Here is a 17,568-nt window from a genome sequence, read left to right as displayed (position 1 = left end):
TCCTCTGCTGTTTTTAATCTGTAGATTTAAGGTTGCTGAGGTGGACTGACATAGAACTGTTATCCACTGAGCATTTAGTAATCAGAGGGAAGTGCTTGGAATGCCTTTGTGTTGCTTCCAAAATTGGAGTGACAATACAGAGACTGCCTTTCCATGCCACCTTGTTGAGTCTCATCAAAGGGAACTGATAAAATCTGCTTTGTAATATTTTTGAAGCTTTCTGCCTTTAATTTCAGTCTTGCAGATGAGATCATACAGTCAGAAAATTTGCTCCCAATGTTGTTGGTTCCTCTGATAAAAGATATCACCTCTTCTTACAAATCTTGGCTTGTTTCTATCCTTAGACATCACAGCTACAGTAATGCTACTGACACTCTTGATGTTAAGCAGAGAGAATGAGCTGGGCTTAAAATTTGGAGATGAACATAAAAGCTTAGGTAAATAACAGAGATGAAGCAGGAGTGGGAGGTACAGGAGGCAGACTTGTAAACTACAACACTGTGTGAGGGCAGGTACTTCACTCTGTTCTGTGAGCTGGTAGGAGCACCTCTGTCTCTCTAATTGATAATGAAAGAACTACAGAATGTAATTTCAGGGCCTCAGGAGGAAAATAAAGCTACATTATTGAATGTCAGTCACTTAAATATACTTAATATAGAGGAAAACACAAAGATAATACCAGATCTGGTAAGAAACTTTTGCTCTTTGTTGTTTGAGCTCCATGAAGATTTCCTGTTCTTTGTCCAAACACCAGTGAAGTGTTTTCTGGTCAGAATTTGGTGCACAGAAATGAAATGACAGTACATTAAATAAAACTAGCTCAGTCTCCCTTAAAACTTTAGCAGTTTCACCCTGTTGGACAGCAGTGTAGGTTAGAAATGGAGGGCAGGCAATTACCTTTGAGAGTTTTTCTCTAGTTTTTCAAAGCTGAAAACAAGCTGTATCAAAACTGCTTGGTGGTCTATAAATAGCTGAATTGGTAAAGAAAGATATGATTTTGTGGAAAACTCTTCAAGTGTCAGAAAGTATTTTTATGACCTTAACTGTTCTGAGCCATTGGTTTAAAAAGAAAGTGCTGTAGTAAATGTCAGGTATTTTTTTACCTGAACCAAGTAAGAAGAGGTGAGAGTGGTGTCAGTAGAAAATGATCTGTAATAACCAGGTCTTTCATGTTTTTATCAAACTGCTGAAAAAGAAATAGGAGCCAAAGGCTGGAGTGTCTGTACTCAGAGAGAAGGATGGTTAAGTGGAGGCTGTGATGTGACACTAACAGTGTTTGTCACTGCCACCCTGGCCATAAAGGCTTCAGGTGTCACTGTTGTGTCCTGAATGGATGTGAAGGCTGCAGTTACCTGATGGACAGAGGCTTTATAGCTTTGAGGCAAGAGCACTGACAGTCTGTGAAGCACTAAAACGGACCATTATTGCAAGAATGATAAATGAGCTTTGCATACCCTAACTCAGTTTGTTTCCTCTGTCTCTCTCACTGACAGCTCCTGCAAAAGAATCAGCCCAGCCAGACTCATTTTTGTTTGCTGGGAGTTCCAAACTTGGAGCAATTCCTGAGGCCTCCTCCTTTGTGTTTGGGTCCCACAAACCAGCAGGTGCTCCAGGAGGTGTAGTAGGAAGTAGCTCCTCAGCAGATGGCACCCAGTCAACCAAAGCTGCTGCAACATCATCTTCTGCTCCCCCCACAACCTCTGGCAAGTTGGATATTGCTCCATCCAAACCAGGAGATCACTTGTTTCAGGGCAACCTAGCTGGGGAAACTCTTGGGAGCTTCTCAGGACTACGGGTTGGTCAAGTGGATGATAATGCCAAGACCACCAGTAAAGCACCATCCACCAGTGCTGCAGGAACACAGTCAATTAAAGTGTCTACAATATCTTCTGGGTTTAGTTTTACTGCTCCCCTGACTTTAGGAAAAGCTGGAGAAGCTGCTTCAACCTCAGTCACATCAGCTGGCACAGCACCCCTGTCCATCAGCACCAGTGCCACGGGCAGTCTCTTTGGCAATGTGCAGTTAACCAGCACAGGCTCTTCTGGGATGTTTAATCTTGGAAGCTCTGGTGGCAGCAAACCCACCTTTTCATTTGGTATTCAGCAAACAAGCAGCATGAGCACTTCCACCTCTGCCCCTTCTACTCTCCCTGCTTCGACATCCCTCTCCTTTGGAGGTTTCTCAGGTTCATCACAAACTGCTGTCCCTGCTGCAACTTCCAGTAAGTCTGCAGGGGATGCCAAATTACCACCTGGCTCAGAAAAAACATCTGAAAACGAAGCTGGAGCAGCTGGGTCTTCAGCTGCAGTGCCACAGCCCCAGGCACAGCTCTCAGAGCCACTAAAAGAGCCAGCCTTACCCCAGGCCACAGCTGGGGACACCGTCCCAGAGGGCTCTGGGGCCACAGTGGCACCTCCTGCCCCTGAGCCCGTGGCTGCTCCCACCTCCACCAGTGATCTGAAGGCCCCAGTGCCTCCTGCTGTCTCCACAGCCACCCCAGCAGATCAGAATGTGTCAGCAGCAACCTCCACAGCAAGTGTTGCCTCTCCTGCAGAAGCCACAGGTGCTCTGGCTGCCACCTCTGATGTTACTACAGGTGTGCAGAGTCCGGCTGTTGGTGCCTCTGTGTTTGCCCCCACGTCTGCAGGCTCCTCAGTGTTCTCTCAGCCACCGAGTTCCAGCTCTTCTGGCTCAGCATTTACCCAGCCTGCTGGGGAAGCTGCTGCCACTCCTTCCACACCCCCAGTTTTTGGACAGCTCCCAGCAGGTACCACAGCATCCTCTCCCTTTGGGCAGCTCCCCACCAGCACTCTGTCCACGGCCACTGCCACCAGCCAGGCTGCCACCTCAGCCTTTGGTACTTCTGCTTTTGGCACCACCACCACGGGAGGCTTTGGCCAGCCAGCCTTTGGGCAAGCACCAGTCTTTGGACAACCTGCAAGCAGTTCTTCAAGTGGCTTTACCTTCAGCCAGTCTGGCTTTGGGACAATGCCAGCCTTTGGCCAGCCAGCAGCTTCCACAGCAGCCTCGAGCAGTGGGAATGTTTTTGGAGCCCCAGCCAGCACCAACAGTGCCAGCTCCTTCTCCTTTGGGCAGCCTGCCAGCACAGGGGGGGTGCTCTTTGGGCAGAGCAGCCCTCCTGTGTTTGGGCAGAGCTCTGGCTTTGGGCAGGGGGGATCTGTGTTTGGGAGCACTGCTGCTGTCACCACCACCACGTCCTCTGCTGGCTTCAGCTTCTGCCAGGCCTCAGGTAAGAGCAGAGTGTTGGCACTGTCTGGCTTGGAGGGTGTCACTGGGGAAAGCAGGATGGCATTAATGCCTTTTTCCCCCCTGTTGCACCTGATGGGGCTCATTTTTTTTGTTTGGTTCTGTTTTATTTTCAATTAGTAAGAACAAAAGCTGCAGTGGATGTGAGAAGCAGACTAATGTTGGAGCAAAAGAAGCTTTTGCTCTGCTTCACTATTCATCAGCAGGCTTCTGAATGTAGCCTTGTCAGCCAGTCCTGCCTTCATTTTATACTTAAAAGTCTACCTTAATTTAATTTTGAATTACATATTATCCTGCCTGTTGCACAATAACTGGAAATGTAAATTGTTGCACGAAAGGGGCAGAGCAGCTCTGGGACCATAACCAAGGCAATGAATAAACACAGATGCAGCACTTCCCTCAGTGGCCTGCACTGAACACATGCAACAGAGGATGTACAGCCAGGTGTAACACTCTGTCATCAGCTGGGATGGCCAAAAAAAAAAAATTAAGCCCTCAAAGTGATGGGTTTGCAGGGAAAAATCCCTTAAATCCACTTCTGCATTTGGAACCATCTCAAAATTAAATATAGCAGTAACAGGAGTATCAGCTACCTGTCCACACAGTTAAATTGGATTCCTGCACAGACCAAACCTCCTTGGTCAGTCCCTTTTTGTTCTCCACATGCTCAGTATATTGTTGGGGCTTTTCCAAAGGTTTTTCTGTACAATCTTCAGAGAGCTCCCAGGGAAAAGTGACAAGTGCATAGTAATAATGGAGAGCATGTATTTCCAAAGAAGAAAAACTAATTAGGTTCATTTAATTAAAAATGATGGCACTACAGGCAACTGCTTGCTCATTTTAACTACAGTAGCAGAGAACAGTTAAATGGTGGGAAGTGAACTCTGCTCGAGAAAGGTGTTCCTAATTATAGAGATGCAAGTTTTATTACAAAAGGCAGATTTAAGTGAACTGGGAAATGGAAAGGGGAGTTCTTTTTTTAATCAAAACATTTCATTATCCTTAACAGGAGTCTTCAGGTAACAAAGCTCAGATCCTCTTTACACAAGGGCAATCAGAATGCTCCAGTGCTTGTGCACGACTTGCAGTGTTATTGTAGCCATGTTAACAGAAATCCTGTTCTCTTAGTGTTAGCAACAATCCCACAAGTGAAAAGGCCTTCTGTTATCTGTTTTTAAGTTGGCCAAAGAGAGAATGAGAATGATTTTGGTATAAACTTTCAGTGTAAATTATTATTTGTGTGTTGGCATATACTTTGTATATGTCCAGCCTAGATATGTTTGGTAATATCATTTATATCCCTGTGTTTTGGCATGGAAGACCTGTCTTTATCCTGTCCTGGTCTTACACTCTGGTAATAGTTTTAGTGGTTAATTTTTCTTTTTTTCTCTTAGGTTTTGGCTCTAGTAACACAGGTTCTGTGTTTGGGCAAGCAGCAAATACTGGAGGCACTGTCTTTGGCCAGGCAAGTATTTATGGCTTTTTGTAGGGCTGTTACATGTGGGGGACTTGATCAGGGTTCCCTATTTCTGATGTATTTTTTTAAAATATAGTTTGATATGTTAAATAAAATGTGTCCCAGTCTGTACTGGAGGTATTTGCTGTTGTGGTAAGCACCAAAGCAGCATCTGCATGAATACTGCAGGGGGCATGGAGACACAAACATTTTATCACATGCAAGATAAGATAGATGCAGTGAGTCTCCTGCCTTTATTCCATGCCATGTGGAAAGTAGGGCAAGTGTAGGGCAAGTCTCAAAGGCATTATTCTGTGCTGTGGACGAGATTTAAGAGAGACTTAAATAAAATTTCATGGCATTCCATTTTGGAAGGTGATTGCTGGCTGGTTTGTCAGTCCCTTCAGACATCCAGAGAAAAGGCCCAGGCAAAGCAGCCTGGGGGGAACACGTGCTGCTTTGACTTTGCTTAAATCCCTTTTTTGTCCTTTTTTTTGTGTTCTAGCAGCCATCTTCTTCCAGTGGAAGCTTGTTTGGAGCTGGAAGTGGTGGGAGAGGTGGAGGCTTCTTCAGTGGTTTGGGAGGAAAGCCAAGCCAGGATGCAGCCAACAAGAATCCCTTCAGTTCCTCCAGTGGAGGATTTGGATCTGCTGCTTCCCAGAGTAAGTGAACAAAACAAGAATACAAAATGTGCTGTGATTTCCATCTGCTTTTTGTGAGCCCATCTGCTTCTCTGCTGGTTGTTTTTGAGTAAATTCTGTGTTAATATGAAAGGCTTTGAGGGAGTAACCAGTGCATGTGTGATGTGTAATCCAGAATTTTTCTTCTAGGTTTATGGAAAACAAGTAGGGGAGCCATTGAAACAAACAAGCAGATGCAAGAAGTGTGAATAATATCTATATTCTGTAGAGAATTCTTGTCCAAATCCTTCCTTAAAATGAAATACTCAAAATTCTTGTCACTGAATTTCTGCCTCCGACTTGGTTGGAAGTTAGAAAGCTTTGATCATCTCTCATCGCCCTAGGACTGTAAAAATTGCAACAAATCAATATGAGAGGGAGAGAATTTTTGTGAACCTCTACCTAAAAATTAATGTCTTTATACAGCACATGCAAGGTACTTTATCAGAATTTGCTCTGACATATGGATAGGCAGGTAGGAAGCACAAAGAGGGGGAAGCAGTGGCTGAACATGAAAGTTGGGAAACAAAGGGAAGCTGTAAAATTAGTGCTGCAAGTGGTTAGAAGTAGCACTTCAAGCCTTAAAAGAGAAAATCCATTTATTTTATTACATCTTTAATGATCCATTGGGATTAATGGTTGAGGTCAGTTTTCTAACCTTGCTAATTTAATCTTTTAATGCAGTTCTGGGGTTTGTGATGAAACAAAACAGATGGTTCACCAGAGAAAAGCTTTGGTTGTTCTGTGTCCTGCCTCTAGATGCAAAAACTCCCTGTAGGCTCATGAAGGATGAAAAAATGAGTTATTTCTCAGTAAGGCTGGAGAAGTTTGGCTCCTACTTTAAGGTCCTGTTAGATAATCTTGTGTAGAAATGCTGAGCATTGCCAAAACAGCTGAGAACCTTTAATTTGTGGTTTGCTGATATTTGTGTTGTCTGGAGAAACTGATTGTAGCTGCTGGGATTTCTCACTTGAGGAATTGTCTTTTACTGACTGGGGCACAGGATGCATCTAAACAAATCATCCCTCCTGGTGATTTACTAGATTGCAGCAATAAAGGCTTGTTAGTGGTCTATCAGATCCAGAATGGATCTTGGTGCAACTACAAAGTCCTGTAGGAATTAGGGAAAACTTGGCTTCTCCCTGTGCTGTTGTCAGTGTGATGTTCATTGTGTGCTTGGGGCTTGTGGAAAGAGAAGTCATTTTCCTTTCTCCTGCTTCAGCTAATGAAGTGCAGTGTAGAATATTGTCTGTTTATAAATATTCTTCATCTCCCCAGATTCTTCGAGCTTATTTGGAAACAGCGGAGCAAAGACTTTTGGCTTTGGCAGCTCCTCCTTTGGAGAGCAGAAGCCTACAGGCACTTTCAGCTCTGGTGGTGGAAGTGTGGCCTCCCAAGGCTTTGGGTTCTCCACTCCAAACAAAGCAGGTACTTTGGGAAGCACCCACTAGGACAGCCCTCACTGTCTGGGAGATATTTGCTGTTCTGCACTGAGCTGTGCGCAGCCTGGACTCGGTGCCTGGACAAGAATTGTCTCTGAACAATAAATGAAAAATAACAAATGGCTGAGTGAGTGGAGCTTTAACTGGTGGGTCCAAGGCTGAATTTTACTCTCTTATGCAGTATCCAGTACACCACTTGCTCAGGTGTTGATTCCAAAAATTCCCATTGCACTTTAAGAGCTGAGAGCTGTATAATTCAGTTCTGGTCTTATGTTCTGTAAAGTTAAGAGTACAGAACATGGAACTGAATACATTTTTCTTATTTTAGATATGTCCTTGGAATATTATCTTACAAGCTTTGCTCTGGGTTTTGTAACCTCTCTTATCCCCATATCACTACTTAAAATAGTGGAAAAAGGAAAGTGAAAAATGTTAATATACATTGCTAAAGAGAGTGTTTGCTGACCAAAGCTTCAGCCCCTGGGATAAATGCTCTTAACTTCCTAGAGATAGAGGTAACAAAATATCTGATCTGCATTTAAATAATTCAGGCCTAGCATTTATTTTTTTTCCAGACCTTTTGTGTTTACAGCCAAACAGTATCCATTACCTTGGCATGGACTGGAATTTCACCCTGGGTATTAAAAGGTGCAGTGGTATCCCATCCTCATCCCTGGTCAAATAAAAGAGCAGGTGTCCTTCATGTTCCACAGTGAAACAGGCCAGTAATATCAGCAGATGAACATAGAAAGAAATAATCTGGGTAGAAATCCATTCAGAGCTGCAGGAGGCAGCTAACCCCTGAACAGAAATTGCCAAGAGCAGAGATAAGTTCTGGATTCCCTGCAGGCAGTTCCACTGACCTGGCATTTAATCCTTCCATTTTAGTTTCCACCACTTAAACCAGAATTAAATCATACCCTACCTCCTGAATTTTTGCATCCTTGAATCACTTAAAACCCAAGTTTGCATTACTCTCTGATCTTCAGAGATGGGGGAGACTTGCCAGTTGCAGTTTCCTTTCATGCATTCAGGCACTTCTCTTACCCATGTCTCTTGCAACAGAACACCCTGCAGATTGGAATTAATTCCATAAATTGATGTCCATATGATAGGATGCACACCCCATTACCTACCTGGAAAGCTGCTCTTTGTTTTCTCTCTCTGCCTTATTGTTTATGTGATATTCCTGTCCCCTTTTTTTGCCTCTGTTTTGCTCAGGTGGCTTCGGTGCTGCTCCAGTGTTTGGCAGCCCTCCCACTTTTGGGGGATCCCCTGGGTTTGGAGGGGTGCCAGCATTCGGTTCAGCCCCAACCTTTTCAAGCCCTCTGGGCTCAACGGGAGGCAAAGTGTTCGGCGAGGGGACGGCAGCAGCCAGCGCTGGAGGATTTGGGTAAGCCAGGGAAAACAGCCTGCTTGCATGACAGGGTTCTGCTTGGTTACCTCTGCTCTGACATGAGGAATATGTTCTGTCGTTGGCTGGTAAGCTCAAACTGTCCTTGGTTTTGTTTAAAAGACAAAAATATTAAGGTATAAAACTAAAATTTGCACCTCAAAGAATGAGCGGGAGCATTGTAATGCTGGTAACTCCTGTTGAATCTTTAGCTTTAGAGATGTCAGCTTATAACTGTGTGAGGAAATGCAGGGGTGTTTTCTCTGTGTGCAAATCTAGGGCTACAAACTATGCTTAGCAAAGAAAATAACAATTATTGTTATCTGTTACTCTGTCCAGACACTTTATCCTCTGGTTAGATTTGGGCTAGAGATGCTAATGAGAATTCAGGCTGTTCTCTCACCTGTGGGATGAGGCACTTGTAACAGTCTGTGCTCCCAGAGCTCTTCATATTTATCCCTCCCTGATTGTTTTTACCTGTTCCTGTGTCCCCTAGGCCTGTGCTTGGCACCAGCACATCATTGCTTGCTTTGTTCAGCAAATACACAATTCCAAACCTTGCCAAGCAGCTTCTGCAGGAGGCAGCAAATGCAGTTCTTGAGCATTGTGCTGCAGTTACAGTCAGACTGAACAGAGCCAATTAAAAAGAGAAAAACTTCCAGTGAGGAGAGGAAACCGGATGTCTCCCCAATCTTGGTGTTTATAAATTTCACAAGTGTTTGTCTCTCTGTCTGGTTTCAGGAGGAACTGCCCTTATGTAAGGCACGGGGGAGCATCCAGAAGTGTGACTTGTTAATAATTCCTGTGAGGTGTGGGCAGGTACCCCTGGGCTGGGGCAGGCTTCAGCCAGGTGCTCCTGCTGTCCAGAATGTGCAGCAGCTTGAGGAGTCCCTTTGGAAAGTGAAAATACAGGCAGCTTAATTAAATCTTAAAAGGAAGATGTGTTTGTAGGGATGACTTAGCTTAAATCAACTGCTGGTTTGTTCAGTTCCAACATCCAGCCACTGTGCTGCAGGATTTTGTACTGAGACTGGATCTGCTTAGTGACAACATGGAGAGCTTAAAGATAAAATGGGATTCAGAACAAGCAGCATGTTGATGGAAAAGAGGGCTTGCATAAGCAGTCTGCAGACTCAAGAAAGATAATTCAGTGACTTCACTTGTGGGAAGCTTTGACAATTTTTTCTCTACTAGAAAGGTACAGACTCAGTCTGATATTTTCAGAGCTCCCTGATGATGTTGATTTTTAAAACTTTAAAAGAGTGTGCAAAATTCCCAGGCATCTTTATAGAAATCTAAATCTCACCACAAAATGTTGAGCAATAGTTTAATTCTGCAGTATAATGTAGCATCTGTGCAAGACTTCCTTTTTGCCTTTCTCTTGAATTGAAACTTTAAAAATCCCAATTCCAAAGAAGTTACTTGCAAGTACATGGTGTTGTATTAGCTCCCAGTTCCTGAGAATACTCTGCTGACTTAAATACATGTGATTCATACTGCTTCAATTCTGAAAAATGTGCATCACTCAATAAATTATGGGGGTATCAGAAATAGAAACCACTACACTTCTTCGGAGCCTGCAGTTCCAACTGTTGGTGGGCAAATAATGTTTTGCTTTTATAAACTAACCTCAAGTGCATCTCAGTTGTGTTTTGCACAGCAGCTTTACAAAAGACCTGAAAATCTGGGCAAGATAGGTTGGATTAAGTTGTTACCAGGCAATGACTGCATTTCATGTCTTTTATGTGTCTGGAAAAAAATCTGTCCATATTAAGTTGTTTCTTACTTAAACTGTGTGCAGCCTTTCCAACAGGCCTGAAGGGAGCAGTTTGAACCACAAGTTTTCTTGTCACTCTTTTCACCTCTTCCTTACACAAGGGAGACAGGATTTGTGGTGTAGCATGGTCCTGAGAAGATGGAGCACTCTAAAACCTCTTGTTCTGAACACATCACCCAATCTTCTTTTTTAAAAAAATCTCTTCTGCTTTTCCTGAGAAAAGCACATTTGTGGTTCAGAGAGGTGAGGAGGCAGAGCAGGAGCAGAGATGCAGAGTCACTGAGCTGCCCCTGGTGTCTGTGGAGGCAGTGTGCACACTTGGCAGTGTCTGGGACAGCAGAGGTGATGTCCTTTGCCAGGTGAATTGCTTGTCACATTGCTACAAGGGCTGTCTTTTGTCTGCAGAGATAGCTTTTGATGTAGCTCTGTGTTTTGGGTGTTTTCAAGTCTCCTAGATGTGGATGGATGGAGAGGTGGGTTAACGTGCTGTCAGGTTGTGTTTGAAGTGAGAAATGACAGGAGTTTGTGTGAGGCACAGCCCTGCAGAGCTGGCACACTCTGACATGTCCAGCTCTGCTCAGGCTGGGGTTTGGGATTGTTGTGCACTTGCAGAGCTTTAGCAGAGCTTGTCGTTTGGAAATCTGCATTTTGCCCAGTTTAAGTTAAATTTGAAGGTCGTTCTTTAAGAACATTTCTTCTATTCAGGATGGAAGGAAGGGCAGAGAAACACTGCATGTCATGGTCTCATTAGTGTGTCACACCAAGAGCTTTGTGCTGCCTGGTTGGACAGAGTGGGTGGAGAAAGAGACATTTTCTTATATAAAAGTGTTTCTCATTTCAGTCCCTAAAGGCAATTAGGGGAGTGATTAGTTAGAGTTGGTGCAGATCTTCAGGGAAGCACTGGAACCTTGTATGGTTCAAAATGGGCAGGGGGGAGAAAGGAATTGAGAAATCTGCACATTTCTGGGCAATGGGGAAGGTACCCTGTGAAATTTGAGAATCTGGGCTCTGGTTTGTGCTCTGGCTTTGAGCAGCTCACACCAATTCTGTGTTTTGCTGCCCTGTTTGTGAAGCAATGCTGTGCTTTTGGTGAGAACCACACACAGGGGTGAATTAAAATATTCCATTTGATGGCTGGAATTGGTATTTCCAAGCACTTGAAAACATACCCTGTGTGTGAGCATGAACATATTAGCCTGGTGTGTGTCAGGAATGGGAGCTGAACAGACCTTGCTATGTACAATATTCTCCCAAAGCAGGAAATCTTTCCAAAATGAACAATTATTCATATCAGCTGGTCCCACCTTTTGATGTATCCTCATTTAAGGAGTGCACTGTTATCATGGGCATGGGGACAAACTTCCAGTGTAAATGAGATGATGTTTGCAAACTGAGATTTTCTCTTTAAACCTGCAGGTTTGGTGGTACCAGTAACAACACGGCGTCGTTTGGCACCTTGGCAAACCAGAACACTCCCACCTTTGGCTCCCTGTCCCAGCAGGGCACAGGCTTTGGCACCCAGAGCAGTGGATTCTCAGCTTTTGGGACAGGTGGAGGAGGTAGGAGAGGCTAAAATCACCCTAACATCCCCATGTCTCTGGTTTTCCCTGGAAATTGGGTGGGAATTCTCAAAAATCTGCCTGGTGCTGTAGGGAAGGCACCATGTCCAGGAGGATGGAGGTGCAGGATGGGGTACAGCACCTTCTCAGCCTTCAGCTCCTAATTCATCACTGATCTGCTGGGTGCAATGGCAGCACATCACCACTGCTCTGCACACCCCATCTGATTATTGCTTTTCACCCCTTTTTCTGGAGCTGCTCTTTCTCCTCCCAGGAAAATACTGAGAATTAAGGAATATTTCTTCAGTACCCACTTGGGTATCTGTGCTGTAAGTGCTTAGTGTTAGAGGAATATGCACTGAAAAATTGAGCTGGAGCACCAGCAGCCAAATGTTTTTGTGCTGCAGTTCAGTGAAGCCACAGTGATTCAGGCAGGGCCACGTTCCCTGGTGGCTGCCTGACACCAGGGGCCTGCATTAAGCACAAACCTCAAAAAAGCAGCTCAGGGAGAGAGGAGCAAAGCAGGCACATTGTCTGCAGGGCTGCTAATGAATGACCTGGCTGATGAGCAGTGAAAGCCAAGCTCTCTCAGGAGGCAGGCAAGTCACTTCTCTTGTAGATGGAGATTTGACTTTCATTGTTTGCCCATCGCTTTTTTCCTGGCCTAAGGCAGGAAAGAAATATTTTTCATTCTGTGTGTGGGAGGGGACGTTTACTACAAATCCTAAGCATTCATTTTCCCTTTTACCAACTATTTTTCTATCTTGCTTTTCTTTCAGGGTTTGGTTTTGGATCACCTAACACGTAAGTACCATTTTGTGTCTTAACTCTTCCTTAAAAATAGGAATTGAATCAGAATAAAGAGTGGAATGGTTTACAGGAGCAAACACTCAAAATAGCATTTAAATATTAGCTCTGATTTCCATTTTGGTGATGCTTCAGAGGTCCAAGTCCAGGCTTTGGATGTGAGCTTTCCAGAGAGGTTTACCTGTCTCTTAAGAGAAAATTTCCACTTGAATCGTGCTCCCTCTCCACCTCTCAGGGACATGATCTCTCTGCTCAAGCTGTGTGTGTGAATCAGGAGTCTGCTCCATTTATCTGGTTGAAACAAGGAATGAGATAAATTGGTACTTTGGTGGCTGAAGTGAGATGATGATTTACAGTTAAAGGTTAACTCTGTCATCTGCTCTGCCTCTGCCTGGCTGGATCCCTTCCAGCAAGTTTCCTAAACTTTGTTTCCCTGTCAGATAGAGAGAACATGGATCTCTGCAGATGGCAGGCTCTAGAATAAGCACAATTATATCTAGTCAGTGTGTGTTGCTGCAGGCTCAGGTAAAAGAGGCTGGAAATACTTGTGTGTTCTCATAAAAAGCTCCTGGTACTAGGGAGACTGCAGGTTTGATTGAGAGATCTGCTGAATTAATGCTGCCTGAGGGAGGCTCTAGCACTCACTGCTGTGGTTTTCTTTTTATCTTGCTCCACAGATCTTCCTCTGGATTTAGTGGATGGAGAAGCTAGGGACATCCTGAACTCTTCCTGTAGCTCCTGCATTCATGAGTCACCCACATGATTGATACCCAACCAGCTTTTCTTCTAAATACGAGTTCTCAGACTTTTTTTTTTAAGAAAAAGATTTTGCTTATTTTTATGCAATACTTGCTCTTGCTCTATATTAAACTATTTTATCTGGCTTGATGTTTTCTGTGGTGGAAGGGTTTATTATCTCCCTGCATCAAGAGGAGATGGATGTGTGCTGAGCTCAGCTTTTTCTTGTCCATCCCTTGCCTACCCAAGGGAGAAGCTCCAGTTGGTTCCTGACATAAACCAGCACATTTTTCATTAATAGAATGCATGATTATCCCAGGCTCTGAAGAAGGGGCTGAGGTTTGCCCTGCTAATTTTAAGTCTAGGATGGGGCACATGCTTATCTCAGTGAAGTGCTGAAACTGAGTCATGTGTGAGCCAGAGGCTTGGTGGAGAAATAGGAAATTATCTGGGAAGAAGCTGGCAGCGTGCAGAGCACGTTCCCATGGCAGTAACATTCAGCAAAGAGGTGGGAAGGAAAAGCTCTCCTATTTTTACCTTTCTGTACATCTTACAGAACTCAAAAATTGGAACTCAGGTTCTGGGGAAAACTTCTGGCCCTGGAAGGAGACACATGACCTCCATCTAGAGCCATTAGTGATTTTGCTTTTTTTGGCTTTTGGTTGTTGGATTCTGCTGTTGGATACATTTTGTTTTCTAACAGAGATGAGATTTTGGTTTTTTTCCTGTAGCTTTTGGCTTTAGTCAATTTCATTTGTGAAATTCTCATGTGTTTATACTTGAACATACTAAACAATTTTTTTAAAGAATGCCCCAAAGACTTCTGGCCAAACACTTTTTGTATTTGATGCATCTGACCTCCATGAAACCTCTGTGGATAACATGTTTGAAATAGCAGCTCCTGTGTTAGCAGATTGGATGGGTTTTCTCCTTGCTCCTATTAGGATGTTTTGGGGAGTTCTGCATTTTCTGTTTTCAGCAGAAACATTCTATTGTTTCTTTTTTTCTTTTCATATGATATGATGACCGGTGACATTTTCTGGTTTGGTGGACATGTGATCATTTTTGGGAATTGTAAATAATTGGTAACTTCTTGTTTTCATATCCATTATAAACTACTTATATTTTTCAACAGTTCCTGAAGAAATTGTTTGTTTTTTCAAATCTGCCTAAAAATATTTTCCTAACTCCTGTCCTTGCTGAGCCAGCTGTCCTTCCTGTCTCTGCACCTGGGAATTGTGTTTAAAGGCAGGTTCCCTTTAAAAATGAAGAGATGTGGGCAATTTTTTTAGCTGTGGAGAGGCTTTGCAAGGCCATGGGCTCCAAGGCTGTTCCATAAGCCCTGGATTTCACACCTGGTGTGCCATGGGTGATGTTACAGGCAGCACTTTTGGGATTTGGGTGGAACCTCCCAGTCCTTTGGGGGAACAGGGAGAGTTCTGGTGATCCAGGGACCACAGCACTGGCACAGGGAGAATATTCCCAAACTGGCTGGTCTGGAGGTGAAGAAAAGCTGAAGATGGATTGAAGCCCTGGAATCCCTTCCCAGTGTGTTCTCCTTGACAAGACAACATTTCTTAAGGCCTAGAGGTGACACTGCTGTTGTGCTTTCTTTCCTCTTTATAAATAGCAGCTGGCCCAAACCACTGACCCTGAATTCTTTGCATTAATCTCCCCTCACTGTGGCATGTGACACCTCCTCAGAGGCCATATCAGCTGTGCTCCCCCAGATAGCTCAGAAGCCTCTTGCTATGGAGAAGATTGGCTTGGTAAGAATGTGGTGTTGGCAGGCTGAGCCTTTTAGAGTTTCTCTTTTGGAATGATGGGAGCAGTTGGGGGTGTCCCTGCTCTGCTGTTTGGTACCTGTTTAACTCCTGTGCCTTCAGAACTACCCCAGACCCTGACTGAACATCCATTTTCTTGCAATTATTCCCAAATTCTGGCTGAAACAGCCCAGCCCCCTGAACTATGTGCCCTTGAGAAAAGCAGGTGCTGCTCCCTGTTTCCATAGCAGCTGCTGGAGGAGCTGAGCAGCTCAGGCTGATCGTGACCAAGAGCCCACAGGAATATGCACAAAACCCAGCAGAGTCTGCTCTGGAAAATCTGCATTTTCATTAGATGACTCAAGGAGTTGGTAAGTGTGTGTGTGTGGCAGTGGTTTGGTGGCTGCCAGAGGCTGTCACAGCTGTGTCACATTGCTAAAAGTGGCCTCTGGTGATGGGGAACAATTCAAGGACCAGCCAGGTTTGGGGTCTCACTCAGCAGTTTGTCCATGCTGGTTAATCCGTGGGTAACCAGCAGCCCTCACTCCACTCTTCTGGAGGAGCTTTGCCTTCTGTGCCTCTTTTTTTCCTGGTTTTTTCAGTATGAGCAGAAATCTTCCAAGGCTTTTATCAAAGGCAAAATCTTAATTATGTCTAATGAAAGCACACACTTATTTTCCCCTCCCCTGAGAGCTCAGGGCAGTGGGAAGCCGAGTGCTGGAAGGGCTGTGCTGTGACAGAGCACAGGGCTGGTGTCACTGTGGTGGGCAGAGGGGAGCCTCAGGCACAAGAAGGATCTCCCCAAACCCATGGGGAGACCAAAACAGGGATTTCTGCTTCCTTGAAGGCTAAAGGAGCAAAGATGAAAAAAGCTTTCTTTTTTCTGGTAAAATAAGGCCAGACCATAGCTTTGTCACAGAGGTAGAAAAATTAATTACTTAAATCTCATGTTTGAAGGGTTTTGCCCTGCCATCCCCTCCCAGCTCAACAGCAGCAGGACACCACTGGCATTTGTCCTCTGGTCACCTCCCCACTGTGGCACAGAAGGGCCAAGGGAATGATGTCCTTCCCTTCCCAGACAGAGGGATATGGCCAAGACCACATTTTTGAAATATCAAGCATTATACAGCAAAGCCTTTCAAACATGAGATTTAAGTAATTAATTTTTCCACCTTTATGACAAAGCTATGGTTTGGCCTTATTTTCCAGACAAAAGAAAGCTGATGTGTCCCTGACCAAAACCCTGGCAGTGGGAGGAACCTGACCATGGGAGGGAGCTGCTGTGAGGTGTTCAGGCCTGGGGTGAGTCTCACAGAGGTGATGGAGCTTGGGAAGGTGCTGCAGAGCATTGCCTTGCTGCAGATGCTGGAGCAGGGAGTGAGGCTGGGGAAGGGTGCAGGCAGGTGGTGGCACCATCTCCTGCCAGCCCTTTGCCCAGCAATCAGGGCACTGCTCTCTGCCAGCATTCTGGAGCAGAGCTCCCTTCTCCCCTCAGCTGTGTATGTGCCCAGGCTCAGAGGCTAAATGACATTTTATTTATCCCTTCTTAGTTTTCATGTGTCCCTGGTGCATTGCTTCCAGCATTGCTTACAAGGAAAAATAATCCTGCATGAGGCTTTGGCATGAGCGAGCCTGGGAGTGCCAGGGCAAGTTCTGTTCCTGGGTAAATGTCGTGTGCAGCCCCAGGGGCTGGGCAGAGGCAGCTGTGGCTCACAGGGATGAGCAGCCCTGGGTCAGCAGTGAGCCCATCCCTGTCCCCCCTCTCATGGCCATGAGGCTCTGGGGTCTGGCAGCCATGGAGAACAGGCACTCAGTGCTTTGCTTTAATTGGCATGGGGGTGTTTGCTCAAAGGTTGGACTCCGTGACCTTGGAGGTCTTTTCCAACCTTTGTGCCTCCATGGCTCTTCCTCTCCCAGGGATGAGCTCGGATGTGTGAACACATCTTGCAGCTCTACACACCCACACGTGTCCGTGGGCTCAGCTGCCCAGGGGCTCTGTGGTCACTCTCAGCATATTCCTCACCTCACCCCATCTGCAGCTCCCAGTAGGTCACAGGGCTCCTCCTCTCCAGTGTGAGTCTGTCCCCTGCTGCAGAGCCAGGATTTCTCCTTTCTGCCCTTATCTCATGCAGGCTCTGTGCTGCCAGGGCCTGTTTGGGACTCCTGTGTTCCCTGACAGGAGATAAGCTCGAGTGCTGGGGCTGCACTGCTCTGCCCCAGCCTGGGCTGCAGTTCTGCCTCCTCACAGCCCCATCCCAGCAGGGACAGAGGCAGTGAGCCCCCCTGCACCAGTGCTGCACTCAGGGCTCCTCACAGGACCTCTCTGCAGGTGCACAGGTGAAAGGGAAATGTGGGACAACCCAAAGTCATGAATCATGGCTGAGTCAGCCCTGGCTCTCCAGTGCTGCTCTCCTGGGTTTGGGGTAACCCCAAATTTATGAGTCGTGGTTGAGTCAGAGCTGGCTCTCCAGTGCTGCTCTCCCATGTTTGGGTTCTTCACAGAATCATGGAATGGTTTGGGGGAGAAGAGACTTTAAAGCCCATCTCATTCCACCCCCTTCCACACCTCCCACTATCCCAGATTGCTCCAAGCTCCATCCAACCTGGCTTTGGACACTTCCAGGGATGGGGCACCCTGTGCCAGGGCCTCACCACCCTCACAGGGAAATCCTTTTTTTCCAGGAC

General features: G+C 45.4%; 1 protein-coding gene across 3 annotated transcripts in view; it reads left to right on the top strand.

Annotated features, from left to right (window-relative positions):
* NUP214 (nucleoporin 214) overlaps positions 1 to 14,154 on the top strand; it is a 39,076-nt gene extending 24,922 nt beyond the window's left edge. Inside the window, exons 29-36 of one of the 3 annotated variants that reach the window (XM_064727696.1) lie at positions 1,494 to 3,251; positions 4,663 to 4,733; positions 5,230 to 5,386; positions 6,683 to 6,832; positions 8,068 to 8,239; positions 11,433 to 11,575; positions 12,355 to 12,379; positions 13,060 to 14,154. In XM_064727696.1, coding sequence (XP_064583766.1) covers positions 1,494 to 3,251; positions 4,663 to 4,733; positions 5,230 to 5,386; positions 6,683 to 6,832; positions 8,068 to 8,239; positions 11,433 to 11,575; positions 12,355 to 12,379; positions 13,060 to 13,093 — 2,510 coding nt within the window. In that variant the 3' untranslated portion in view covers positions 13,094 to 14,154. The remainder of the gene's footprint in view (positions 1 to 1,493; positions 3,252 to 4,662; positions 4,734 to 5,229; positions 5,387 to 6,682; positions 6,833 to 8,067; positions 8,240 to 11,432; positions 11,576 to 12,354; positions 12,380 to 13,059) is intronic. The other 2 variants (XM_064727695.1, XM_064727694.1) reach the window with 2 other exon arrangements.
* The last annotated feature ends 3,414 nt before the right edge of the window (positions 14,155 to 17,568 follow it).

This window comes from Zonotrichia leucophrys, chromosome 17 (assembly GCF_028769735.1).
Source record: "Zonotrichia leucophrys gambelii isolate GWCS_2022_RI chromosome 17, RI_Zleu_2.0, whole genome shotgun sequence".
Taxonomy (NCBI): Eukaryota; Metazoa; Chordata; class Aves; order Passeriformes; family Passerellidae; genus Zonotrichia; species Zonotrichia leucophrys.
This window is presented reverse-complemented; position numbering and strand designations above follow the sequence as displayed.